The sequence below is a fragment of the Aquila chrysaetos genome, chromosome 6 (assembly GCF_900496995.4).
Source record: "Aquila chrysaetos chrysaetos chromosome 6, bAquChr1.4, whole genome shotgun sequence".
In the NCBI taxonomy this organism is placed as follows: Eukaryota; Metazoa; Chordata; class Aves; order Accipitriformes; family Accipitridae; genus Aquila; species Aquila chrysaetos.
In genome coordinates, this window is record NC_044009.1 from 8050257 (window position 1) to 8076217 (window position 25961).

The window sequence follows — 25961 nt, forward strand, 5'->3', positions numbered from 1 at the left end:
GCTGCAGCTGAGTGTGGTGGTGGTGGGCAGGAGCAGCCCTTCTCACAGGCATTATCTATTTCTGGCAGTGGTTTTGCAGTGATTGGAGCCCCAAAAAGCCAAGCTTTGGCTGGAGGGGTCTGTTTGAGGGGTGTTATTTGGGTCTGCACCTGACTATTGGCTTCAAAATCCCCCTTACTGTAACTTTCCAAGAGGGAGCCCTGCTGCAGTGAGAGCTGTGCGCGCTCCCCACACCTGTGTGAGTGTGCAGGGGTGTGCAACCAAGGGGAGAGAGAAGGGGGGGCTGCAAAGCCCTTTTTGGGGGTAGAGCCCAGTGTGTTTCCTTGCAAGATACAGGGGTGCAAAGCCCTTTTTGGGGGCAGAGCCCGGTGTGTTTCCTTGCAAGATATGGGGGTGTGAAGCCCTTTTTGAGAACAGAGCCCGGTGTGTTTCCTTGCAAGATATGGGCATGCAAAGCCCTTTTTGGGGGTAGAGCCCGGTGCGTTTCCTTGCAAGATACGGGGGAGCAAAGTCCTTTTTGGGGGTAGAGCCCAGTGTGTTTCCCTGCAAGATATAGGGGTGCAAAGCCCTTTTTGGGGCAGGACCCTGGGTATTTTATTGGGGGGGGGCAGACCCCCCCCCTCGAGGGGCAGAGCCGAGTGCATTGCCGTGCCACGGAGGGGTTGTAAAGCCGTGGGGGGGCCAGCACCCGGGGTGTCTCCTGGCTTTTGGGGGAGGGTAAAGGACTACAAGTCCCAGCAGCCCCTGCGCGCCGCCCTTCCGCCGCGCGCCGCGGAGCTGGGTGCGCGCGGGGCTCCGGCCCCGGGGCGCCCGCACCCCGGCCCGCGCGTGGCCGCCCGCCATGAGCTCAGGTCAGGGGGCCCACGCGTGGGGGGGGGGGGGGGGGGAAGGGAAGGGCGGGGGGATGCAGTGTGCACGGCCCCCCGGGTTGCATCGGGGAGCTCCGGGGTTTGCGCTGCGTGCGTGGCCCCCCACGGGTGTTGCGTTGTGCGTGGCCCCCGGCGGTTGCGCTCATCCCCCCGCAGCCGTGCCCGTGCGATGGGTTGTGCAGGAAGGGGGAGGCTCCACGCAAGGTGCAGAGGGGAGGGCAGCTTCGCTTTATTTCGCTTTATTTCCCCCTCCAGCGGCGTTTGCGAAAGGAGCGGGGGATGGTGCAAAGCGGGGTGCTGCCCCCTCCCCGGCATCGCAAATTTGGGGGGGGGGGGGGGGGGGGGTGGCAGAGCTGAGCGGGTAGCGCAGCAATGTCCCAGAGGAGCCCCTGCCCACCCTAGGGTGCTGTGGGTCTGGAAAACGCTCTGCAAAGCCGCGGCTAACCGGGTTTGTGCTTTTGCTGTCACGGGATGTTGCAGCCTTCAGTCGGTGCTTCGTTGCTGCAGAACCGTTTTGCTTTGCATCCCGTCGGGACATGAGCTCTGGGCCCCGCTCCTGCTGACAAGGATACATGGAGTCTGCGCTAAGGCGTGCACCGATTGATCCACACAGGACGTGGGGAAACAAAACCCAGGCATCGCTTTGAGATGCTCTGAGCCCACTGAACCCCATGGCTGAATCCCTGCAGCCTGCCGGGGGGCTGCTTCCCTGCAAGCAGGTTGGTCCGACTTAGTGTTCGGGGAGGCTCCGAGCTTGTTGGGGTCTGCAGCTGGAGCCAAGCATCCCTTTGCGGCATCTTTAGTCGGCATCATGGAGATTGGGGTGGATTTTAAGGTTGTGAAGAACTGTGTTGCTTTTCTGACCCCATGAGCGGAGCAGTCCCGAGGTTTTCTTGTGCTGGTAAAGGTTGCGATGTGACATCAGGTAAGCGAGCCCTGAATTGACATCGCTGCTGACCACAGCTTGGCCTTTCAGCCAAAAGACCCTTTGCAGGGTCAAGGCTGGCAGGGGGGAAAGGCATCAAGGCATTCAGAAGAGGCTGAAAAATACAGCTTTAGGTTCAGCCTGGTGTTGGGTGCGATATTGCACTGGAGAAAGCATCTGAGGTGCCCTGCATCCCTCATGCCAGCAGCGTTTCTCATTCCAGGGCGTAGGGAAGTAGTGCAGCCTGTGCAACCTTTGCCCATTTCCTTTTGAGTTTGCCCTGGTTGGCACAGAGGAGTTTCTCAAAGGCGGCGCAGGGGTGAGAGAGGAAGAGCTTTGTGGCAGGAAAGGGAGGAGTGTGACTGCACCATGGCTGGCCACCCGTCGGAGGGCTTTTTGAGTGCCTGGACTTGGCTCCGTGGGGCTTGCCCGGCTGTGGTCACTGCCACTGTGCTGATCCCCCTGACAGCCCCTTGGACCCCCTTCGCCCATCTTTTGCTCCAGATCTGCAGCATAGCAGCACTCGGGGGTTAAACCTCACCCCTTTTTTTCCCCTGTGCTTCTTAAGGGTACTCAGGTTTAACGCTGCCAGCCTGGGAGGCTGGCTCAAGAGACAGGAGATGCTCTAATCCTGGCTTAACACACCAAAATGGAGATGATGGGCTGCGAGGAACACAGCCTCTCTCTCCCTAAGGGAGGTAGGAGCACTTTATTTAACCAGCATTTGGGGAAAATGTGGGGTTTGGATATAAACAACCTTTTTTTGCCCCCCTCACTGGTGGTTGCCCAAGTGAGGATGCTCCCTGAAGCTGCCGAGCGCTTATCTCCAGCTTGGCAGGTGGTTTTGGCGTACGGCGAGGTCTTGCAAAACTGGGTGCAGGAGAGGTCAGGGCGATGCCTGTCTGGGGTCGGGGAGAAACCCGCCCTGCTTGAAAGGTTTGACTGCCGTTGCCTCAGCCACCAGTTTGAGGTGGACAGGGCTACTGGGAGGGCACCTTGCCTACAAGGACTTTATTTTCTCTCCCTTCTCAAGGGTTTGATGCACAAGAGCGATTCCCCTGGGGTTACTAGCAACAGCAGAGCCTGAATCCCCATCTTCCATGTCCCCACCTTGTATTGAGCCTGTCTCATCCTTTTGTTTCTTCCAGCCTTGGGGCATTTTTCCAGTTGTGCTCCCTCAGTGAATGCTGCCATATCTGGGTAGGACCAGACCACCTGGTAAAACACGTTTGCTCCGGCTGCGTGGCGGGCAGAATGGCATGTTTCTCTCCGGTTGGCTTGCGCAGACAGGTTTATGTTGGCTTGGTGGAAATGGCAGGAGAATTGATGCCATCTCATCCCAACCCCTCACTGGGTCTGGGCTTGCAGCCGACCATGACATCTCCCATCCCAAACTAGAGCCTGAAGGCTGCTCTGAAATATCCTCATGAGTTAAATCTTGCCCTACGTGACCCAAACGCCATTTTCCTTTCCTCCTCCCTCCTTCCTTACTTTTGCCTCATCCTGATTTTCCATGTGCCCATCTCCAATGGCCCAGATTGACCTTGTCAACCCCATCCTGTCAACCAGACAGCACCAGACCTTGCTAGCTGAAGCAGTAACCTCCTTGGGAGGACCTTCCTCTTCTTGCATGCGATCTCTAGCCTGCACATGTGGATGGATGGATAGATAGATAGATGGATGGAGGATGCTGCTCAGGAAGCCCTGAGCATCAAACGGGGACCATGAGTGTGGAGGGAGATCTCAAAGTCCCCTTGAGGTTTGTTTGCTTCAAGCAAGGTGCTTGTAAAAGGGCTGTGACTGCAAAGGGAGCTTGTGGAGAAGGTCTCTGGGACCAGCGTGCATCCGCTTTTGATGCGTGTGTCCTGCTGGGGACAAAGGCTATGTCTTGGGATGAAGTCTCAGGGCAAGGACCGGCGCTGGCATTCGCAAACGGTCCCCACCCAGGGTAGCTTTGCAGAGGGGTGTTCAGTACCACGAGACACGTGGGCTCAAGGTTTCCAGCTCTGCTTTCTGGTGTCAGAGGGTATGTCCTTCCCTGCTAGGACACATGCTAGATGTCAGGGCATCCTGAGCATCTTTCTCCCCAGTTTTCCCCCCAACCTTGATAGCAGGGACGCGTGGTCATTCTCTGAAAGGTGCGAGACAGGGCACGAACTCTTCTCGGAGCTAGGCAGCTGGGACTTCAAGCAGCATTTTGGCTGTGCAAACCTGGCGTCAGTGGGGAATTGTGGCTCCCCTCTTCCCTTTGCAAGCTGGGCTGGTGCATTGCTGACCCCTCCCTGAGTTTGCCACTGCTCCTGGGTGTTATCTCCCCCTTAAGCCCCCCTTTAGCAGCAGAAAGAGAAGCAAATCTCTTCCCCAGGGCTCTCCAGACAAGCTCAGGGGTAAAACCCTCCAGCTTTGGGAGCCAGAGGAGGGACAGCCAGGTGCCCCCACGCCGTGTTTGCCGACAAGGTGTGGCCGCTGCGCCGCGATTCAAACTGGTAGCGCAGCTCCATGGCGTTCTGCCCTCCCCTCCGCCAGCGCCGGATTCTTCCCGGACACGTCCGCCAGCAGGCAGGTGATGACGGCTGTACCAATCCCATCCCAACCGGGAACGGCTCCGCTTGCGCAACCGGCGGGTTAAGGTGCGGTGAGTCAAGGCAAGAGCCCTTTCTCGCTCGCCGTGTTTTGGGGAGCAGCCGGGATGGGAGTGGGAGGTGAGAAAACCCACAGGGATGGGGATGGGGTTGTGCAAGAGCCGCAGCTCTGCAGGACAGAGCCGGTTGCAGCCATGCTTGTGCGCTCCTCCAAAAGATTTGCTGCTTATAGGATCAAGGAAGTCGTAATAATTTTGTTGTTGCTAACAGCAGAGTTCAGGCGGAGAGGTGGGCTGTGCTTCTTGCTACGCAGCCTGGTTCGGGGAGGTACAGAAAGCGAACTGGGCTGTTTTCGGGTTGTTTCAATACTTTCCCCCTTCTGCAAACCCTGCAGACAGCGCTGGAGAAAAGCCTTTGTGCGAGGCAGCCCCTAGCCCTCTCCTTTGTTCTGCTCTTTTGAAGGGCGGCACACGCTCCTCCTCACCCTCCCGCACCCGCTCCCGGCCTCGTTTAACCTGGAATCGACGCTTTTCACAGAGTTTGACACTGGCAGCGGGGAGATCTGACGTTTCCCCTCCTCGCGGGCCCTTGGCAAGCTTCACAGCCGTTCCTTTTGGCTCCTGGGAGGGCTTTTGTTTTAATAAACCATCCGTTGCGCTCATCCCCCTCCTTCCTCAACCTGGAACTTATCCCTTGGAGCGGCACCGGCTGTGTTTTGGGAGCTGGCTACCAACTGGGTCACTTGGTGAGATGGAGACCCCATCCCTGGTAGTCATCAAAACCAAGGGATGGTTTTAATTAATTGCTTTTGTCACCTGCAGACGAGCTCTGGGGTTGGACTAGGGAGCAGCAGGAATCCAGCCAGGGTGGCTTTTCTGGCAGAGGATGGGTGCATGGGCTCCCACCCGGTGTGTAAATCGTTAAGCCGGTCGGAGTGCCCTCCTGGAAGTCTGAACCCAGCCCAGCCAGGAAAATTATCTGCCAGCTCCAAGGGTGGGAACTAGCTCCTGGGTTTGTGTTTGTGCCACGTGTTATCTCCCCGCTGCTGCTTTAAGATCCCGGAGTTGGACGCCATGGCTTGTAATCCGGAGTGGATTTAGGACATAAGTGGTTCTAACTTCATGGGACAGAGGGTGATGATTAAAATCCCACCTGGGATGATTACGGCGATGCCTCCAGCGATCCCTGTCTCCCAGGCTGGTCATCTGGGTGCAGTAGAGAGTGACGTGAATCGGAATCGGAGGTGCTGAGCCGCGCTGGGCATCGTTAAAACTAGAAAAAGCAAATTTTGTGGCCACGTCCTCTGTGCAGGGGGAAACACAAGGAACAAACAAGCATGAAAAGTGGCAGGGAGAGCTCTCCCTGTACTTGACCTGGCTCTGCACCAGCCCTGCTCCCTTCCCCCGGCCGCTAAGCCGCTGTTTTTGTGCCAGCTTTTCTCCTCGGGCTCTTTTGGCATTGTTCGTGTGACTGTCACGTGCGGTGGGAGGGTGACTGGGCAGCGCTGGGGTGCCCTGTGCCCGCAGCATCCCCTTGCGCAGCAGAGGTGGCCCTGAGCGGCTCTGCCGGGAGCCAGGGTGGATGGCAGAGGGGACACCAAGTCCAGCCACCTTCTGGGACTGATCCGGGGATGTCATCGCTGCAGCTGGGAGCCCATCACTGTGGCATCTCCTAAATAACCCCTTGGATCAGCTCCCTTTATTTTTTGCCCTGTTCTTTGACTTTGCAGACAGCAGCAGGCTGCTGGGGAACCAGCGGCCGGGCTACGGGACGCTGCAGCGAGACGCCGATAAATCCCGCATGGTAGGTCTGAGGGTTCACCGCGGGGAGGAAGGCATGCCAGGGCTGGGTTGGCACAAAAACCATGTGTTATCTGCAACACCAGCACAAGATGGTGGTTTTCCAGCCCCAAAGCTACTTGATTGTCACCTGCCTGGTGTTAAGCCATGCCAGGAAGCTTAGGGCTTTTATCAGTTTAGGATTTAGATGCTTGATAATCTTAATTTCAGTTTATTTTATGAATAAGCATCCCTGTAAAGGTGACCTCCTCTCTTCCAGGAGGTCACGGGCTACCAGACCAAGACGTGGCGGGTGGCCCTGTGCCACACTTGCTCCGTGCTGACGGCAGGGCTGCTTCTTGTCCTTTTCCACTGGAAGCCAAGCCTGGAGGTGCAGGCAAAGTGCAAGCCCTGTGCTCTCGGCCAGGCTGACTGGGTAATCATCAGAGTAAGTCCCCAGAGGGGTCCAGGGGACACAGGGGTCTGGGGTTGGGCTCTGCCACTGGCTTCCCAGGATGGCCCTGGGCATGTTCCTTGCTACTTGTCACCCTCCCCTCCCTAATTGTGTTTGACATCTCCTTTCATCAAGCAATGCGCTACCTCAAAGCCAAATTATTCCAGGAATTATTATTATTCCTGGATAATTTTGCACTTTCCCCTTTTGTAGCAGCCAGCCTGGTTTCGCATTTCTCTTTATTTATTGTCCCTGAAACCCAGCTGTCATCTGGGACGGGTGGCCAGGGATTCCCTGCCTGCCTGTGACACTGTCCCTGTTTGAAGGAGCAGCGAGGACACGTGGGGAGCTTCCCATTTCCCTCTGCTCAGACCCATGCCTGTGTTGCAGGACCGATTTGGACAGTGCTTCACCACACGTGTGCGCACGGAGGCGCTGGGTGAGGGCAGGTGAGCCGGGCTCATGTCCCCGCAGAGATGCCGGCGGGCAGGGGCTTGCGTGTGCTTTTGGCTTCAAGGGACGGGTGGTGTTTGCAGCAGCACTGGTGGATGGGGAGGGACTGACCCTTGGTTTTCCACCCTGAGCAGCCTGGAGCATCACCCTGGGGTCAAGCTAGAGGACCGGAGGAGCAGCATCGCCATCGGCGTGTCGGATGAGGAGGAGAGCCGGGACACCATTCGGCTGCATGAGAAGGAAGAGGTAACGCTAGCGACCCTTCCCACCCACCACCCTGTAAATCCTCTCCCTTGGTGTGGGCTGCCCTCATATCCTGCTAATACCTTATTTTTTCCGTCCTCCTCTGCTCAGAAGAACATCTTGCGGTACTATCTCTTCGAGGGCATGCGCTACATCTGGATCGAACGGCGGCAGGCATACTGCAAAGTCAGGTATTTCTCTGTCCCAACCTGCCACAGCAAACCTCTCTGCATCTCTCGGCCGCTCTCCTTGGCCCCTCAGCTCCCCCAAAATGGTCCTGCCCGGCTGGAAGTCACATAACCGCGCTTGAGCTTTTCTCCGTGCTGCAAAGCCTTTGGAGACCATCCCTAGAGCGTTGGGCCAGGGAAGCTGTGCTGCCTCTCCCCCCAGGTTGTTGATGTTGCCTGTCTTTGTGGGCAGAGGAAACCGGGTGAAGTAGTTTGGCAGCTGCCCCGTGCTGGATGGTCCTCACTGCACTGTGCCGCTCGCAGCTCTCCGAACTGTGCCCCTTTTGTTCCCGCTCCTTGGTGCCTGCGAACTGTGTCAGAGCTGAGGAACAAGATGCTCTCCCTTTCCTAAAGGGGTTTTTTTTGTCACCAAGAACTTGGACATGGTGTTTGTTCCACAGGGCCAGGCTCCTGCTGATTTTGACTCTGTTTCTCTGTTTTTCTTTCCCTTCACACTTGCCAGCATCTTGGATGAAGGTTGGACCTGTGCAGACCTCCACCTCTCCCAGGCTGGGCTCGACCAGCAAGACCACAACACCAGGTAGGGATCTACCAGCTTCGTGGGACCTACCTGGGGAGCACAGATGAGGCTTTTCCAGGGGCCAGCAAATCCTGGAGCCTGGGTTTTTCTTGCATTCAGACCTCAAAAGCAAGGACAGCTAGGTGGGCTGGATTGCCCTGGCTTGGCTTCTTCACATAATTGGACTCACATGGAGGTCTGGGCAGCATGAGGGTCCCTCGAGTTGGAAATGCAGCTTTTCCCTAGCGTGCATTTGCCTTCCCCCTTGCTTTTCTCTCCCCTTTGCAGAAGGAAGATCTATGGACCGAACCTCATCGAGGTGCCAGTCAAGTCCTACGCGAGGCTGTTGGTGGAGGAGGTGTGCATCTACGGGCTGTGCTTCAAAAGAGCAAGTTGTCCCAGGGCAGATCCTTCCCCTGCTCCGCGTCCCTTACTGCAAGTGCTTTATGGGCCCTTCCTCTCTGGTAGGGAGGAGAGGACTTTAGGTGAGGCAGCTTGGGCAGAGATCAGAGAAGGCAGAGCTGGTACAGCTGTGGACGGGACCTGTCCTGCCTCTTAGCTCAGACAGGAGCATCCCCAGATAGTTGCAGAGGTGGCTGAGCATCCTCAGGAATACTGACCGTAAGCAAAGCCGGGGAAGGATGGAGGGTTTGGAAGAAGTCAGCTAGTTCATCTCCAGCCCCAGGGAAGGGCCAGCTTCTCCTCTGCATAAGCAGTTTTTCCTCAAGGAGCCTGGAGGTCTCATGATGGGCTTGAGGAAGCTCTCCCCCCAAAAAACTTCTCTCTCTGCTTGTTCCCTTCCAGGTGCTCAATCCCTTCTATATCTTCCAAGTCTTCAGCATCGTGCTGTGGGTCTGTGATGCCTATTACTACTACGCTGCCTGCATCTTCCTCATCTCTACCATCTCCTTAGGGCTGTCCCTCTATGAGACGAGGAAGGTTGGTGATGGGCTTATTTGGGACAAGCAGCTCTAGTGAAGTAGCCCATTTTCTGATGCTGTTTGACCTCTGTGCTGATGTTGAACTTCCTCTGAGCCCAGCTGGGTGAGGACAGCCCATACTCCCAATGGTGGGGCAGGTTTCCTTGTCCTTCATCCGTGGTCCCGAGCCTTCGAGACCTGCCTTACGGATGTTTTGCTGTGCTTTTTGAGCTGCCCTTGGGTGGCTGCTAACTGCTCCCTCCCTTGCAGCAAAGTGCCACACTGCAAAACATGGCCAAGATGTCGGTCGGTGTCCGAGTCCATCGCCCCAACGGAGGTGAGTGTGATGCCCATGATGAGCGAGGGCTCCTGGCGTGAAGCTGTTCGGGATGGTGCCAGGATGACGTGTCTGAGCACGGCCGTGCTTTTTTCCAGAGGAGATGGTGGTGAGCTCCGCAGACTTGGTGCCAGGCGATTGCATCAGCCTCCCAACGGACGGGATGCTGGTCCCTTGCGATGCCGCGCTGCTGACGGGCGAGTGCATGGTCAACGAGAGCATGCTGACGGGTAAGAGCCACTGCACGCCTCTGCCAACCCTGCTTTTGCTTGGGATTTTGGGGGAGAGGATGAGCCTTGTATCTCGGTGGCCCTACGGCAGCCCATTCCCATCCAGGCTGGTTGGACCCTGACCCCCCAGGGTGATAAACCTCCCTCCATGGTGTTCCTTACCGCAGGGGAGAGCGTGCCGGTGATGAAAACCCCTCTCCCGGCTGGCAGCCAGGCAGCCAGCACCATCTATTCCCCCGAGGAGCACAGGCGGCACACCTTGTTCTGCGGGACGCAGGTCATCCAAGCCAAGTCCTACGTGGGCAGAGAAGTGCTGGCTGTGGTGACCCGCACAGGTAATGGATTGAGGGGAAAAGCTGGGCTTAAGCCGCATCCTTCGGAGCGGTGACTTTGCACATGCTTACCTTCTGCCCCTCTCCTGCAGGGTTTTGCACAGCCAAAGGGGATCTCATCAGCTCCATCCTCTACCCTAAACCCGTGAGCTTCAAGTTCTACAAGGATGCTGTGAAGTTCGTCCTGTTCCTCGCAATCCTGGGTACGTCTGAGTGTGGAGGCACAGCCAGGAGCAGCCAAGCTCCTCTTAAATGGTTGAACCCACCCTTCACCTGCTTTGCTTTGTAACCAAGCCCATTCTTTCTCCCGCACAGCTTTTATCGGCACACTGTACAGCATCCTCATCTTGGTTAAAAACCAGGTAGGGTTGTTGGAGCTGGTGAATCCTTGAGCGCAGGCTGGCACTGGGACTGTCAGCCGATGCAAGTGGAGATGGGTGAGGGCTATCAGGATGCCCACTCCTCTTCCTCCTCACCTGCCAGGTCCCCGTGGGGCAAATCATCATCCGTGCCCTCGATCTCGTCACTGTCATCGTGCCCCCAGCTCTCCCGGCTGCGATGACAGTGGGCACCATCTACGCCCAGAACAGGCTGAAGAAACAGGGCATCTTCTGCATCAGCCCTCCTCGTATCAACCTCTGCGGGAAGATCCGCCTGGTTTGCTTTGACAAGGTGAGTCTCGGGCAGTGCTGTGGGACCACAGTTTCCAGCTCAGGGGGCTGGCCTGAAGCCACCACGCTCTTCCCGCAGACAGGAACCCTGACGGAGGAAGGTCTGGATGTCTGGGGGGTGGTCCCGCTGGAGAGCAACCACTTCATGCCCATCGTCCACGAGCCCCGCTGCCTGCCCGCCGGTCCCTTGCTCTACTCCCTGGCCACCTGCCACACCATCTCGCTGCTGCGGACACAGCCCATCGGGGATCCTGTGGACCTCAAGATGGTGGAGTCCACCGGCTGGGTAAGACAAGCAGTGGGCAAAGTTGCTTATCTATGAAGAGTGAGGTGGCACACATTTTGCTCTGCCAGGAGAGGGGGTGTTTAAACCATCCATGGGCTGCTGTGGGGTAGGTGGGGCTTTGCCATCTCAGCATCTGCCTTGGTTTCAGCGCCTGGAGATGATGGAGGAGGAGGAAGGTGAGCTGCCCGCCTTCCAGCAGTTTGGGACGAAGGTCTTGGCTGTGATGAAACCTCCGCCTGAGGAAGAACAGCCGCGAGACAGGGTAGGTCCTGTGGACCAGAGTGGCTCAGGTTCCCCAAGTCACTGGGTCTGCACTCCCAAAGGTGCTTCACAGCGCCTGGAGAGGTTGTACCTCCCAGAGAAGTTCCTGCCTGGCCCTGACACCCGCACCCTCTCCTCCACAGAAGCACCAGTCACCCGTGGGGATCCTCCGGCGTTTCCCCTTCTCCTCCTCCTTGCAGAGGATGAGCGTCCTGGTGAAGCTGCCTGGTGAAGCCTCAGCCCATGTCTACATCAAGGGTGCACCAGAGATGGTGGCCAGCCTTTGCAGGAAAGAAACAGGTACATGCTGGGCGATGGGGGTTCACTATCACTCCCCAGCTGAGAAGCAGCCAGTCCTGCTGCTCCATCATCCGTCTGCACCCCTGCAGCTCATCCCCACAGGGAATTATCCTCGGTCATGCCATGGGGCAGTTTGCAGAGTCACAGGGCTTTGGATTAGCTCCAGCCACGTCGGGGGAAGAAAATAGGAGCCAGAAGACAGGGAAGGGGGTTGGAGTCTGGATGAACATCCAGAACCCTTCAGTCCTTTGGGAGCTCAAGCCCTGACTCCCCTTGCTGGGTCTGTGCGGCCACGGTTCATTCAGGAACTATTTTTACCTTGCTTTTCCCCTCGTGGCTGGCAGTGCCCGTGGATTTCTCCCAGATGCTGCGACACTACACCACAGATGGTTTCCGGGTCTTGGGTCTGGCTTGCAAACCCCTGAGCACAGTGACCACCTTTGAGGAGGCCCTGCAGCTCCCGAGGTTAGTGCCAACAACAACTTTTTTCTCCGTTTACATCTTGTTTGCTCTGAGCATTTCATGGGATGCTTTGCTGCCCTGCAGCCTGCCCCATCCTAGCAGCCTGCAAGGAATTAAACCCTAACACATACTAAAGCAATTGCAGGCTGCCTCCCAGATGGATTTTTAGCTGTTTATACCAATGGATCTGCTCTGCCTTGTGTTGAAGAGCGTGTTGAACGGCTTGTTGTATCCCACCAGGGACTCCGTGGAGAGCAGCCTGACATTTCTGGGGTTCCTCGTTATGAAAAACGTGCTCAAGCCAGAGTCTGCACCTGTGATTCACCTCCTGAGGAACGCCAACATCCGCCCCGTCATGGTGACAGGTGACCGTACAGAAGGAATGCTGGGCTCAGGGAAGAGATGGGACACATTTGACCGTTGATGTGCCAAGGGGTGAAGGGTTTCTCCACCAGAAATCAGTGGCCTGAAGCAGCTGGGAGGCACGGCAAGGACTCCTGGACCCTGGTTTTGTGCATCCCTGCTACTTGTTTGCATTGCTTTGCCAGTGGGCTCACGGCAGGCGGGGTGCGGAAGGGTGCAGGCTGCTTTTTCATGGATGCAGCATGAACCCACAGACGTGGGGTGGGTGGCTTTAACAGCAAAGCTGCTCATGGTTTCACTGCTGATCACATAAATGTTGATATCTCGTGAGCACTCCGAATTGCACAGCTAACAGCGGGGGACATAGGAGTCACCTTTGGGTGTTTTGCAGCAAGGCAAGCAGCTCTGCCAGGGTTTGAAGCTGCTGCCTTTCTTTGGGGTAGGGCAGAAATGAGATTTTGGAGCTCTCCCCCAAAACACAGGGAAGCAAAGGGACCCACAACGTGCCTGTGGTGGCTGGAAGGGAGGATGCAGCAGGTCTGAACTGCTCTTCTTGGCTTGCAGCCATGCAAGACCCTGCCAGCACTGGCTAGCAAACGCCGCTCGCTCTTACTCAGCCCCACCACCTCTTTCTGCTAGGAGACAACATGCTGACAGCCGTCAACGTGGCCAAGAGCTGCCGCATGGTGGAGCCGAAAGAGCGGGTAATCTTCGTCAACGCCTCCCCGCCCAGCCATGACAAACCCGCTGCTCTGAAATTCATCCTCGCCGAGCACTCCCAGGGTGAAGAGCAGCCAGAGGTGAGTCCCGAGGCAACGTTTCGGGGGGGGGTTGTATAGCCCAAACTGCCTGTCACCTTGCAGGACTCTCTTTTCCCAGCATCGTTACCCTTAGAGGCAGTTAGGGATGTGATTCTGCCCCTTGTCAAATGCCTCCTTTAGGAGAAGATAACCTGCTCCTGTTTCTCCCTGGGAGCACATCAGGCTGGAGCTGGTGCTCCAAACACCCTTGTTGGATGGAGCCAACACTGTGCTGCTCGGGTCCTGCTCCAGGCTTGGCATGAAGGGCTCGATCACACAAGCTTTTTATCCAAGATACCATCATTTGTATGCCTGGAATTGAGGTTTAAGGGAAGCTGCTTTCTCTCCTGCTCCATGCAGGTTGAGGATGCTGGTTCAGACTGTTACCCAGGGGCTCAGCAGGGATTTGAGCACAAGTCAAAGCCCTGCTGCAGAAAAAGGAATTGTTTTCCTTGGCAGGGTCTGCACCGGCAAGACGGCTGCTTTCTCCAGCCACAGCCCTGCCACTTCGCACTGAATGGCAAATCCTTCGCCGTGGTTTGCGAGCACTTCGCCGACCTGCTGCCGAAGGTGAGTCCAACGGCAGGGAATCCTCCAGCAAGGTTGACCTCACTGAGGTTTCATGCTGCAGCCTCGCAGCTGCAAAACAAAATGCCCTGAGGGGTTTTTTTTGCCAGTGCAAGATGCCCTCTGCCCTGCCGAGCTGGGAAAGCTCAAAATAACCAGGCTCCTCCTGGGTGCTCAGGGATGCAAGGTGCTGTGATACAAACACGGAGCCTTTCTCTCTTTGCAGATCCTCATCCGAGCCACCGTGTTCGCCCGCATGTCACCTGACCAGAAGACTCAGCTGGTGTGCAGCCTGCAAGAGCTCAAGTAAGCCCCGCCAGCCCCAAGGGATGGAGGACAGAGGAGGGCAAGGGGGTTAGTCCTCTGCCCAGAGACTTCTCTTGTGTGCCAGAGCGGTTGGCAGCTGCGAAATCAGATCCCGCCCTCTCCCAGATGTGGGGTGATCCTAAATACAGGGGTGTAACCTTGAAGACCCAGGGCTTTTTCCCCCGTCCTGTCATGAAATATTGGATCTCTTCTCGCCGCAGCTACTGCGTGGGGATGTGCGGGGACGGTGCCAACGACTGCGGGGCTCTGAAGGCGGCCGACGTGGGCATCTCGCTGTCAGAGGCAGAGGCGTCAGTAGCCTCACCGTTTACCTCCCGCGTGGCCAACATCGAGTGCGTGCCCACCGTCATACGGTGAGCTGCCGGGAGCCTCGTGGTGGGGGATAAAAACTAGGGTGGGTGTGTCCTGAGCGCGTCTGTCCCCTCCTTGGGACAACTCATGGAAAGCGTGTTGCGGCTGGTGGGTGAATCTCTCTCTCTCTCTGCAGGGAGGGCAGGTGCTCACTGGTAACCTCCTTCGGCGTCTTTAAGTACATGGCCCTGTACAGTCTGGTGCAGTTTGTGTCCGTCCTGCTGCTCTACACAGTGAGTCCCATGGTTGCCCGAATGCCTGCAATGCTCAGGGATGCCTTTGGGTCACCTTGTCCTTGCTGGGTTTTAACCTGTCCCTTTCCTAGCCCCCCACTGAGAGCGGGTGATTTCTCCTTCCCAGATCAACACCAACCTGAGCGATTTCCAGTTCCTCTTCTTCGACTTGATCATCACCACCACCGTGGCGGTGCTGATGGGTCGGACCGGTCCTGCCCAGGAGCTGGGAGTGGAACGTCCCCAAGGGGCGTTGATCAGCATCCTCGTGCTGGGCAGCCTGCTCCTCCAAACGGCTTTGCTGATCACCGTGCAAGTCCTCAGCTACTTCATCACCATCTCGCAGAGCTGGTAAGAGACCCAGCTTCATGTGGGTTTAGTGATGGGAACAGCGCAGAGGATTGCAATGAAGCCTGGGTACTTGTCCTTGGTTTTGGCCAATGCTGGCTGGCATCAAGGATGTGTCCAGCCACCTTGCAGCGGACGGCTCCCATGTGCTCACGGAGAACAAGGGCTTGGTGTTTAGACCCTCTCCTTGCCTCGCTTCATCTGACCCTCTGCCTTCTCCCCTGCCTGCCTCAGGTATGTGCCGCTGAACAGCACAGTGACGGCTCCCCAAAACTTGCCCAACTACGAGAACACAGTCCTCTTCTGTGTCACGGGCTTTCAGTACCTCATCCTGGCCGTCGCCATGTCCAAGGGGTACCCGTTTCGGGAGCCACTCTACACCAATGGTGAGGATGATGCTGGCCACATGGGCAAAGAGAGACATCAAACCATCCTCCTCCTCAACCCTCTTCCTTCTCGCCCTCAGTGCTATTCTTGGTAGTCCTCATCCTCCTTTTTGGCCTCATGATATGGTTGACCCTCTACCCACTGGGCTTCCCCAAAACCCTGCTGAAGCTGCAGGGCATCGATGACTTGAATTTCAAGCTGCTGCTGCTGGGGATCGCTGCCCTTAACTTCTTCGCCGCCTTCGTGCTGGAGGTAGGTTGGCCCAGGGTGGGCATTGGGCACACGAGGGGCGCGTGTCATCCTTTTGGGTCTATCCGAGTAACCCCTTTTCCAGGAGCCATGGGCACGAAGGCAGCAGGGTTTACCTTGGCATCAGCTCTGCCCCCTCCTTGGGGTCTACAGCCTCCCCAAAACCTGTTCTCCCCCCCCCTTATTTGCTGCAGACCGCCCTGGACCACGGCTTGCTCAGCTGCCTCCGCAAGCTGCGCCGAAAGAAAGTGTCCAAGAAGCTTTTCAAGAGGCTGGAAAAGGAGCTGAGCCAACAGCAGCCATCCTGGCCACCCCTTAACGAACCGCTCTTCGCTACACCCAAGATGTCCATCGCTGTGAGATAGCACGTGCCGGGCTTCCTTCCTGCCTGCTCTGCAGGCCAGCGCTGCCTGCCAGCCCTTGGACGCTGTCGTTTATTTATTTATCCTGGTAAATCGAGGGATGCGGTAGGCAGCACGGCTCATCCTCCCCATGGGGAGACCCCCCAGCATCACAGCTGTGAATCTGCACGTGCCGGTCCCGCAGTCCTGGCCAAAAGGAGGAGATGCTAGAGAAGTAAACTGGAGGAGAGGGTCCAGAAGAAGAGGAGAAATGGTCCAGCTCAGCTCTTCTTCCAGGACCTCTCCACTCCCGTGCTGGCCTTGGACCCATCTCCCCATGCTGAGCACCAGTACTGTTTCGTAGGGGGACGCCGCCTCCCTTTTCCTTTCCTGGCTGGTCAAAACCACCAAGAAGAGGGTCCCTGCCCTTCTCATGGCAAGGGCACCCACCCCAGCCTCGTGTCCCTGCTCACTGTGAAAAAAAAAACCCTCCACCTTCCCCTACGGCCACCCTAGATGTGTAGGAACTGTTTACAAACCACCCCGTCCCTGGCTTGCCAAGGATGCTGCTCAATCCCCAACGCCCGGGGACCAGCCACGGGCACCCTCTCCGCTTGCGATGCTCCTGCAGAGCACTTCTGCTTTCGGACGGGTCCTTTGTAGCATTAAAAAAAACCCTGAATCTCTTTATTTTTTAACTCTACTCCAGTGCATCGAGGTGTAAGTGCAGTCGGGAGAATGACGTACGGCTTTCGGTTTCCATATGGTGCTGTCGTGAGCATTGTCTAATAAATTAACACTATTTTCTTGACTGCTTGCTTGTGCTGCCTGGCGTGGATGGAGTGCTTGGGGCAGGACGGCATCAACAGCGCGGGTGAGTATCGGATGGAGCAGGGGAGCAGGTGAAAGAGGTTTTAGGGTCACCTCATTCTCTATTTTGGCTGGAAGATGCTGTCCTCGATGCCCGAAAGCAGACAGTGAACTCAGGGACGGCACCGCTGGGATTTCAGCAGCCCAAACCAAGCATCAGTGAGTAAATAACCCCTGAGCCTGTTTCCAGCTGGAATTTCCTAGAAAATAATTGCTGGAAAAACCCAGGTGTCCTCGCCAAGACTGCAAAACCTCGCTTCTTCAACGGAGGAGAAGCCGGTAGATGGAGATGCCGCATCCCAAAAGGGGAAGAGCCGATCCCCGGGGAGGGGGGATGCGCTGTCTGCATCGCTCTCCGAGGGTTTTTTGGCCACTTCCAAGCCCGGCTCTTGGATCGAAGGCTGGTTCTTGCGGGGACTCGCCTGCATGGAAAGTCTAAACCCCTCCGAGCGCCAGCGGCGCCTCTGCCCTCCGGGAGCTGGGGATTAGATCAGGAAATGAGGCACAAGCAGAGGTAAGAGGTTTCCTGAAATCCTAGCCAAGGCTTGAGTTATTAAACCAGGCTTCCTGAGTTTTAAAAAAAAAAAAAAAAACACACCACAACCCCTGGAGATTTTTGTCTGCACTTGGCAATTTTAAAAGCAAAAGGTACCCAGGTGTGAGGGACCCATTTGCACCTCAGTTCCCCCCTCTCACCGGGGTGTTTCGCTTGGCTGTTTTTTGCAGGGTGTTTCTGGCCTCAGGGGGTTTTGCAAAGTCCATTTAATTATTAACAGGCAGCTCCTGCCCTTAGCTAGAGGTTAACAGGGCTGGAGACAAGGACGATGCTGGGTTTTGGTGCAGGCAGAAGCTTTACGGGAGCAGCTATTAGATGTGTTTGGAGTCCTTTGGATGGTTTTATCCATCCTTCAGGCTGGAAAACCAGACTTGATATGAGATGGGAGCACCTTAAAAACCCCTTTGCTTCTCCTCCTCGTCTGAAACTCTGTTTTCTCCTTGTTTTTAGGGCAGTCAGACCCTCTCTTGGCTGCAGCAATGCTCGTATCTCAGCACAACTGATTGTGGGCTTGGGGCAATGGGGGCAATCCTGCCCCATGGGTGAAAGATCTCTGCTGTCTCCTTCCCGTTCCTCATCCCCATCGCTGTGCACGCTGCTAGCCGTCTCTGGAGAGCTTCTCCCTCCATCCCAGCCCTAGAGCACCCTCTGTTTGCTCCATTGCTCGTTTTGAACATGCCTAAAATTTGCAGATTTTTATCCCCCAGCACCAGGCTCGGTGTCACCGCTGGGGTCGGGGTTTTTAGGGGAGCATCCCCAGCCTCGCTGGGATGCAGCCGGCATCCCGCGTCCTCCGGAAAGCAGCCAGCAAGCCAGGGGAAAGAGGGCCCCACGGTCAGCAATGCTGGCTCTGCCGCCACGCAGGGGCTGCAGATCTGCTCCGGCATCCTCAGCCTGGGTGGGAAAAAAGGGGATTTTTTTTTTTTTTTTTTTTTTTTTAATTTATCCTGGGATAAAGCTTTAAATCTGCTGCAGGGTTACAGCATCCTTGCTGCTCAAGGGGCAGATTGAGTGCTAATGCCAAACTTGGAGTTAGGAGGGGTGATTGGGATCCCAGAATCCCAAATTTGGGGGGTTTTATCTCAGTTTCCCCAAGAGCAGCCAAGATCATAGAGCAATGCCCTGGCATGATCTTTTCATCTCACCCTCCAGCAGCACAAAACCCAGACTAAATTGTTCTGGCGTGCTCGGCGCTGCGCAAAATCCTCCTCTCTCCTTGCATTTACAATCAATTTAAAATTCATCCAGCTGGAAAAAAAAAAACAAAACCAACCTAGCTCTGCCGACCATTGCATCGATATGCGCTTATTGATTTTTTTTTGTCAATTATTATTATTTTTTTCCCCCAGCAGACAGCAATTTGGGAGGAGGAAGGGGCCGGCTCAGGTGTGGCATTAGGACCCAGCGGATCCCCCATGTTGGAGGTAGGAGGTTTTTTGGGCTTTTTTTTTTTTTTTTAACTCTCATTTCGGAGTTTTTGAAAGCAGAGAGAAGAGACCAAGGCGGTGGGCAAGGGCAGAACCAGCACTAACACCCAGAGCGGTAAGGACCAGCCGAGAGAGATTCCCCCCATCCCAGCCCCCTGCATCAGACAGGGATGCTGGGGACCCCCCCAGCAGCAGATGGGACTGAACCCCATCTTTGGGGCTTTGCAAAGTCGCCTTAAAAACTCCCATCGGTCGGGGCAGGCGAGCTCACAAAAGCTGTTTTCAACCTTTTTAATCTCATGAAAAGAAAAGCCACCTTATTTGGGGGGGGGGGCTGAAGAGCCAGCAGCCACGGGGGGGACCCAATCTTTGCAGCCTGACAGCTGTTGTAGTAGATTTTTAACCACTTCAAAAAGTCTAAAAATACCCTAACGTCTGAAGGAAGCTGCATTTTTTTTTTCCATCCTGGAAAGAGACTGGAGAAAAGGGATATTTTAATGTTTATGTTTATTTTGCCCCCCCCGGGGGGGGATGGGACCCTAATGAAAATGCGATGTGTGAAAACGGGGATGGGGGAAAGAAGGTTTTTACCTTTGGTTGAGGGCCAAAAAAAATTTGAATCCTTTCATATTCCCTTTGTTCTCCCACTCTCTGGCAACTGGAGAGCTTAAAAAAAAAAAAAAAAAAAAAAAAGAAAAGAAAGGAAAAAGAAAAAAAAAGCTGGGGGAGGGGGGAAAGGCTGGGGGAAGGTGGGGTTTAGCAGAATGAAAGAGAGAGACTGTGGTGTTCTTTCTTCGGGGTTGATTGTTCCCAGATGTGCAGTTGCAAAAACATCTGGCGCGGTTGGAGTCGCCGGACCCCTGCACGGAGGGGAGAGGAGCTTGTTGGGGGGGCGGCACCTTGGATCCGTCCTGGGGCATCTCACTGGGTTGCTTTAGTGGTAGGAAAAGCCAAAGGTGGGGAAGGAGGAGGAGGAGGAGGGTGGATGTGTCCCCATCCCCTCTTTGCAGACTTTGGGTTTAAGAAAGATGTCGCGGCGACCCTCGGCATCGCTCCCAGCTGGGTTGGAGGTGGCGGCGGGCGCTTCGGTGTTCTCCCTCGGGTGGAGAAGACATTGGCATCACCATCGCAGGAAGACGTGACCCGTCTGTCCTCGTTCTCCAGCCAAACCGTGCAAGCTCGGTCCAAGATCTCTGTGTTTGGGGGAAATTCAGGGGGAATTAGACCTCAAGAGAAGCCTTGGGCACTTGCAGGCTGTTTGGGGGTAAAAAAGGGGCTGGCAGGGCATGTTAATCCTGAGCTGTGTGGCCACGTCCTAGGGATCGCTGGAGAGGTGGGAGGACGGCGTGTGATGCCTCTGGAAGTGGGCATCCATCCGCCCCGCAGCCTTGCCCCAAGCTGTCTTGGGTGGGATACGTGTGCCAGGTCAGGGTGATCTGGGGCCGTGGGATGTTGGCGCCGGCATCCCATGGGATCCCAGCATCTGGAGAACCGGCAAAGGTCAGGATGGGCATCTACAGCCCCTTTCTGCCACCTCAAGGTAGCCCCAAACCCCGCCAGTCCCCTGTAGCAGCCCTGTCCTGGCCAGGACCCAGCTGCTTTCCCAAACCCAAGGTCTGCCAGCAGCCTCTAAAGCTCGATAAAGCCTCCCGGACCCCTGCCAAGCACCCGCCAAGCCCAGAGCCGCACATTGATCTCGCTCATCCCTGCGCAATCCCCTTTATCCCAGGACATGTTTAGCCTCGCTTAAACCCGGGTCTGGGGCTTCCTTTGCCGTGGGAAGCAGATGGGGCTTGTAGGGACCTGGATCCCACCGCGGTGCGGCCGTGGGTTGGTGATGGAGTGCTGCTGGACACTTCGTTTGGGACCACCAACCTCTGACTGTCGGCTGAGCTTGGTTGTCTGATCCCAGCTCGGTTAGGGAGCAACTTTCTGGCTTTCCCAAAGCTGGGAAGGGTCTGGAAGTCCATTGTCAACATCCCCAGTAGCTGCGAGCCCGGGGATGGAGGAGGATGAGGTGCCTAGAAGATGCAACTATGGTGGTGGTGCAAGGGCATGATTGCTAGAAGATGCAACACTTGGATGATCTTGAGGACATGGTGGCTAGAAGGTGCTACGCTTTGGTGATGGTGGGGACGTGGTGACTAGAAGGTGCCACGCTTTGGTGACGGTGCAGGATGTGGTCCCCAGAAAATGCAACACTATGATGATGGTGAGGACATGGTGACTAGAAGGTGCTATGCTTTGGTGGTGGTGAGGACATGGTGGCTAGAAGGTGCTGCGCTTTGGTGATGGTGAGGATGTGGTGGCTAAAAGGTGCTACACTTTGGTGGTGGTGAGGACATGGTCCCTAGAAAATGAAACACTATGGTGATGGCGCGGGATGTGGTCACTGGAAGGTGCTAAGCTTTGGTGATTTTGAAGCCATGGTGACTAGAAGGTGCAGCACTATGGGGATGGTGCAGGACATGGTCCCTAGAAGGTGCTGTGCTTTGGTGATGGTGAGGCCATGGTCGCTAGAAGATGCCACGCTCTGGTGATGGTGCAGTTAGTCCCATTGACCCCACCTTCCCCAGTGTGGTCTGAAACCCAGCAGGGACCATGCTGTGCTGGGGCTGGACCCGCGTTCCCATCCTGGGTGCTGCACACAGCCGTGGCTCGGCTGGGAGCCGGGGTGGGTGCCTCGGTGCCTCCTGGCATGGGGTGCTGATGTTCCCCCTCCACAAGGGCGAGACACCAATGGGTTCGGCTTATCTCCACCCATGCCTCAGTTTCCCTGCTTCGGCAGCAGAGCCAGGGATGCCAGGAGGGGTTTCCCATCCCTGCGGCATCTCGGTGTGCCGGGAACACCAACGAGCTTTATCCCCAACAGCCAAACACCTTCAGTTGGATTTCGAAGGAGATTTTGGGGAGAATTTATCTTCTTTTTTCCCCCCATTTTCCCCCTGCAGCTGGCTCGGGATGAGGGGGAAGGGCAGCCGGCATCCCTGCCAGCCCGCGCCGGGGAAGGGGGCCCGTCTTACCGGCGGCACAGCCGGCCTTGGCCCGTCTCCCCGCCGGGAAAAGCAGACGCTCAACATGCAAATCGCCACTTGGAAAGCGCTGGGGAGCTGTGAGCGCCCACGGCTGCCAAACCCCAGCGCGGGATTTTTCCTGAAAGCCATTTTTCCCTCCCCAAATCTCCACATCCCCTTGGATTTAGGGGATGCCCGAGCAAACGCAGCATTCCCCAGTGGCAGGGACCCCCAAAATAAACCCTTTGCCAAGAAACGGGGCTGAAAACCCCAGGAAAGGAGCTCCCAGATCTCCAGCTCGTGAGTCTGTTATCACCAGGGGGGTGTCCAGATGTCTCCCCCATGGTGGTGATTCAGACATCCCAGAATTTCTCATCCCCCGTCCTGCCCGCAGGATATTTCAGGGCTTGGTCCTTGCAATTCCCCTGGGAGCACGCGGTCAGGGCGGGAAGCCCAGCCTGCCTTTTTTGGGGGGAAGTTTCTTCATTTTTTTAGGGTTTGGGGCGGGGGGGGAGTTGAGCCAGCCCCTGGGAGTGTCTCAGGCAGAGATGTGGGGGGTGTCATGTAGAGGATGGGGAATGGAGGGGTCTGGGGGTCTGTGTGTCCACCCCCCCCCCCCACTCCGCTAACCCGTCTGTGTTTCCCTCTGCCCCATCCAGACTCCTCCGGCTGCATCCCGGCCCACGCAGCTCCTCCATCGCTGCTGTCAGGATGAGAGCGGTGGGGCTCTTCTTGCTGTGTCTGCCAGGTGAGTGCCCCCTCCCCGGGGGTCCCCAAGGCGAGGTGACACCCCATTAAAGCCCAGGAGCCAGCTACCACCCACAATGATGCTTGGGTGCCTGCACCCGTCTGGGACAAGCATCACCTCATCGCCTGTTATACCCCCAAATTAACCCAAAACCCCAGCCTAGTCTCGTATTTAGGCTGGGACTGGCTCTAGGTTGGGGGGGACACGGAGGGTGTGAGGGGTCTGGCACCAAGCGAGTCCCTCCTGCTTTGGGGACATTGAGGTGGCACCATGGGGTGGCTCAAAATTGGCACCTCGGGGCCGGGACGACATCCAAAAAAATTATATTTGTAACCCCCCGGGGGTCTGGCAAAGGCGGGATGGAAACGAGGAGGGAGGCGACGGACCCAGGAGCCTGGAGCCAGGAAAACTTTGGGTGAAACCAGCTCGGCACAAAGGCTAGCAAACAGATGGAAAACATTAAGCAGGCGAGGCCGAGGGAGCCTGGGGAAGGGGGGGCAGCATGGGGGGTAGTGGGCAGAAAAGATAAGTCCCATCCCGGCACGGTTCCCGGTGATGCTTTGCTCACGGACGCTGCCTGTTGCGAGGATGCGGAGGGATGCGGCAGCTGGATGGACCACGGGGCATCACGGCGTGTCCCGGGGATGGGTCCCTGCTGTGCTTCGGGGATGAGGGGTGACATGATTCACCCCCCCACGAAACACTCTGCCTGCGTGATCGCATCAACTCATGCACGCCGGCATTTGAACCCCGTTTGCCCCCCTGGATCCGTGGCAGGATTAGTTCCCAGGGTATCTGCAAGGGGGATGCCCTGGTCCCCTGGAGTGTCAGGAGCATCACTGGGGTCAGCTGGATGCTGGCCCTTTCTCCGGGGAGGGTCGTGGTACCCGGGTGCTGCAAGACATTGGGATCACCCGGGTTCATCCCTGGCTGCGCCGGGATAATGGAGGAATCCTGGCTGGTGCTCGTCCCCCGTCGATGAGCATCCCACTTTCCTCTCCCTCCTCTTCTCCGGGCAACGTGCCCCTGAGGACAACTATGGGATGATATTTTGGGGGACGATGTGAAGCTGGAGAGGTGGAGGCAGAGCAGGGAACCCCGAATCCCTGGGCTGGGGGTGGCTGTCCCCCTCCTGGTGATGCTTCTCCCTCCGACTCCGTCTCCCCAGCAGCGCTCCTGGTCCAGGGACAGTACAGCAGGTTTGAAGGCATCACCTACCCCGAGCCGGTACAATATTCCCAGTACGACCAGCAATCAGGTTAGAGCACCCTGAACTGGGAGAGGCTTCACCCACCTCTCTCTCCCCTCTTCTTCCTTTCTTTTTTGCTCTCTCTGGCCAAATAACACCAGTCTGTTGCCTCTTTCTGCTTCAGTACTCTTTGCTCCATCCTTTTTCGCCTGCCCCTTAAATTTCCAACCTCCTCCTAACACCTTGCCACCTCCCCCTTGTACACAAGCCTCTCCTTTCCCCTTCCTCGCACTGCCAATTATTTATTAAGCCTTAATTAAGCTTTAAAAAACCCTGGTGGGATGTTGCCTAAGTTCATTCCTGGGGTGGCTGGGGCATGTTTTCCCATCACTAAGACCGTCTGCGAAATTTTGGGGAGCTCGTTGCTAAGTCCTGGCCCCGATGGGGGTGTGTTTTCTCCCTAAAACCCATCCTCAGCCTCTGCTCCGTTTTCTGTTTTATTTCCCCAGAAATTCAGGATTACTACGACTATCACGGTAAGTGACTCCCCTGCGGGATGCCGGGGTGGGGAGGGGGTAGGTTTTTGGGGTGTGCCCGCACTGTCCCTCTCCTTGCAGATGTCACCCCCCGTGCCCCCGAGGAGCAGTTTCGGTACCAGTCCCAGCAGCAATCCCAGCAGGAAATCGTGCCGGCCCCGACCCCAGGTGGGTGGCAGCCACCAGCCCCCTCCCCACCCCAGGACTTGGGGTCTCCATCCCTCCCCTGCACCCTTAGCCTGGTTGTGCTCCCCGCTCCGGAGCAGCTTCACGGGTGCCGGCGTCAGGATGCTCCAGCCCTAAAACCCAGGGAAAGGGCAGCGAGATGCTTTTGCTCCAGCCCTAAATTTGCTCTTCCCCCCCTGCAGCTGCTGCCCCTGAGACCGAGCCCACGGAGCCAGGACCCCTCGGTGAGTGCTTATCCCCCCTTCCTCAGTCCCCGGAGGGGGTTTCATCCTCCCTTTTAGCCCAGCTAGGGTGAGGATGTGCTGCCACACTCATACCCGGGGCAAAAATTGGGGGGCAGGGGGGGGAAGGTGTCAAGTGGATGCTAAGTCCATCCCCGGGGCGTCAGGCCTTCCGCCATGGATTTCCCAGACCCCCATCAGAAACCAGCTGCCTTTATCCTTGCAGACTGCCGGGAGGAGCAGTACCCCTGCACCAGGCTCTACTCCGTGCACAAGCCCTGCAAGCAGTGCCTGAACGAGATCTGCTTTTACAGGCGAGCCGGGGGGGGGGAGCTTCCCTGACCCCCCCCCCCATATTTTGGGGACCCCCCTCTGCTTTTGCACTAAACGCCCCCCCCCCATCTTTTTTTATCCCCCTCCACACACATCCAGCCTCCGACGCGTTTACGTGATCAACAAGGAGATCTGCGTCCGCACCGTGTGTGCCCACGAAGAGCTGCTGCGAGGTAAGGGGGGGGAGATGCACCCCAAATTGGGGTCATCCCCATCTGGGTCACTCCCTTTACCCAGGGAGGGGGAGGGGGGAAATCCCAACAACCAAAGTTGCTCCAGGAATCGCTCTGCAACCAGCGGACCAAACTGGGGGCTGAGCGACCCCCTTGCAGCATCATGATGTCCCCATCCCAATTGGGGGGGTCCCTCGCTGCTTTTCTGCCCCCGCTGTTTTTCCTACATCCACGGATTATTTCTTTCCCGCTATCCCCGCAGCCGATCTCTGCCGTGACAAGTTTTCCAAGTGCGGGGTGATGGCCACCAGTGGGCTCTGCCAAACCGTTGTTGCATCCTGCGCCCGCAGCTGCGGTGGATGCTGAGCTCGAGGGGACCCCCCTTCGCCGGCCGCATCCCGGGATCCCAACCCCTTCCCATCTTCCTTTCCCGGGTACCCATCCCACTCTGGATCTTCACCATGGTGCTAAAGAAACCGTGCATGAAAGAGCATAAAAAAAAAAAAAGTCCATTTTTTGTGCACATAATAATTAAAAAAAAGGGGGGGGGGTATTATTTTTATTACTTTCCTTATTATATTGTAAAGGGGGGGCGGTGCGAGCCCCCGCCCCCCCCCCTGTTTTCTGCGTAGAGTATCCAAGAGATAAAGCGTAAGGGTCGCTGCGGCTCCCGACTCGTTTTTTGGGGGGGATTTTCTGATTTTTGGCAGGGAGGGGGGGGTGTTTTGATGATTTGAGCAATTCCTGGCCATCCAGCCCTGGGCAGAGAAGGGGCTGTGGGTGATGATTTTTGGGGTGTTTTATGGTGTTTAGGGGCTTGTAAAATGTCTGATTTGGGGGCAGTTGTGAGGGGGAATAGCATGGCTTGGAAAGGGCTTCATTGGGGGGGTCT

The 25961-nt window shown here is 56.7% G+C and overlaps 2 protein-coding genes across 13 annotated transcripts; both read left to right on the forward strand.

Moving 5' to 3' along the window:
• The first annotated feature begins 772 nt into the window (after positions 1-772).
• ATP13A2 (ATPase cation transporting 13A2) lies at positions 773-16627 on the forward strand. 8 transcript variants are annotated; one of them, XM_041124548.1, is made up of 30 exons: positions 1599-4424; positions 4914-5121; positions 6106-6179; positions 6435-6602; positions 6999-7057; positions 7193-7307; positions 7416-7495; positions 7995-8072; positions 8340-8409; positions 8856-8990; positions 9242-9308; positions 9407-9538; positions 9706-9873; positions 9963-10073; positions 10186-10232; positions 10354-10542; positions 10621-10827; positions 10976-11089; positions 11232-11388; positions 11733-11853; positions 12091-12215; positions 12853-13013; positions 13473-13583; positions 13807-13886; positions 14108-14260; positions 14395-14491; positions 14619-14842; positions 15074-15225; positions 15306-15478; positions 15670-16627. In XM_041124548.1, exons 3-30 carry the CDS (start codon positions 6177-6179, stop codon positions 15838-15840), a joined length of 3468 nt encoding a protein of 1155 aa, XP_040980482.1. In that variant the 5' UTR covers positions 1599-4424; positions 4914-5121; positions 6106-6176; the 3' UTR covers positions 15841-16627. The 8 variants fall into 8 exon arrangements, with proteins under 8 accessions (XP_029874243.1, XP_040980481.1, XP_029874240.1 ...); XM_030018383.1 differs by lacking the exons at positions 1599-4424; positions 4914-5121 and adding an exon at positions 773-851; XM_041124547.1 differs by lacking the exons at positions 1599-4424; positions 4914-5121 and adding an exon at positions 773-851 and having other exon boundaries at positions 7196-7307; positions 7419-7495.
• A 115-nt stretch (positions 16628-16742) lies between these two features.
• On the forward strand, positions 16743-25729 carry MFAP2 (microfibril associated protein 2). Of its 5 annotated transcripts, XM_030018395.2 has the most exons (10): positions 16743-17200; positions 18592-18666; positions 22343-22431; positions 23600-23689; positions 24130-24156; positions 24238-24324; positions 24525-24566; positions 24790-24877; positions 24996-25069; positions 25332-25729. In XM_030018395.2, the coding sequence occupies exons 3-10, from the start codon at positions 22395-22397 to the stop codon at positions 25433-25435; spliced, it is 549 nt and encodes a 182-aa protein (XP_029874255.1). In that variant the 5' UTR covers positions 16743-17200; positions 18592-18666; positions 22343-22394; the 3' UTR covers positions 25436-25729. The 5 variants fall into 5 exon arrangements, with proteins under 5 accessions (XP_029874255.1, XP_040980485.1, XP_029874257.1 ...); XM_041124551.1 differs by having other exon boundaries at positions 16743-18666; XM_030018397.2 differs by having other exon boundaries at positions 16743-18666; positions 23603-23689.
• The last annotated feature ends 232 nt before the right edge of the window (positions 25730-25961 follow it).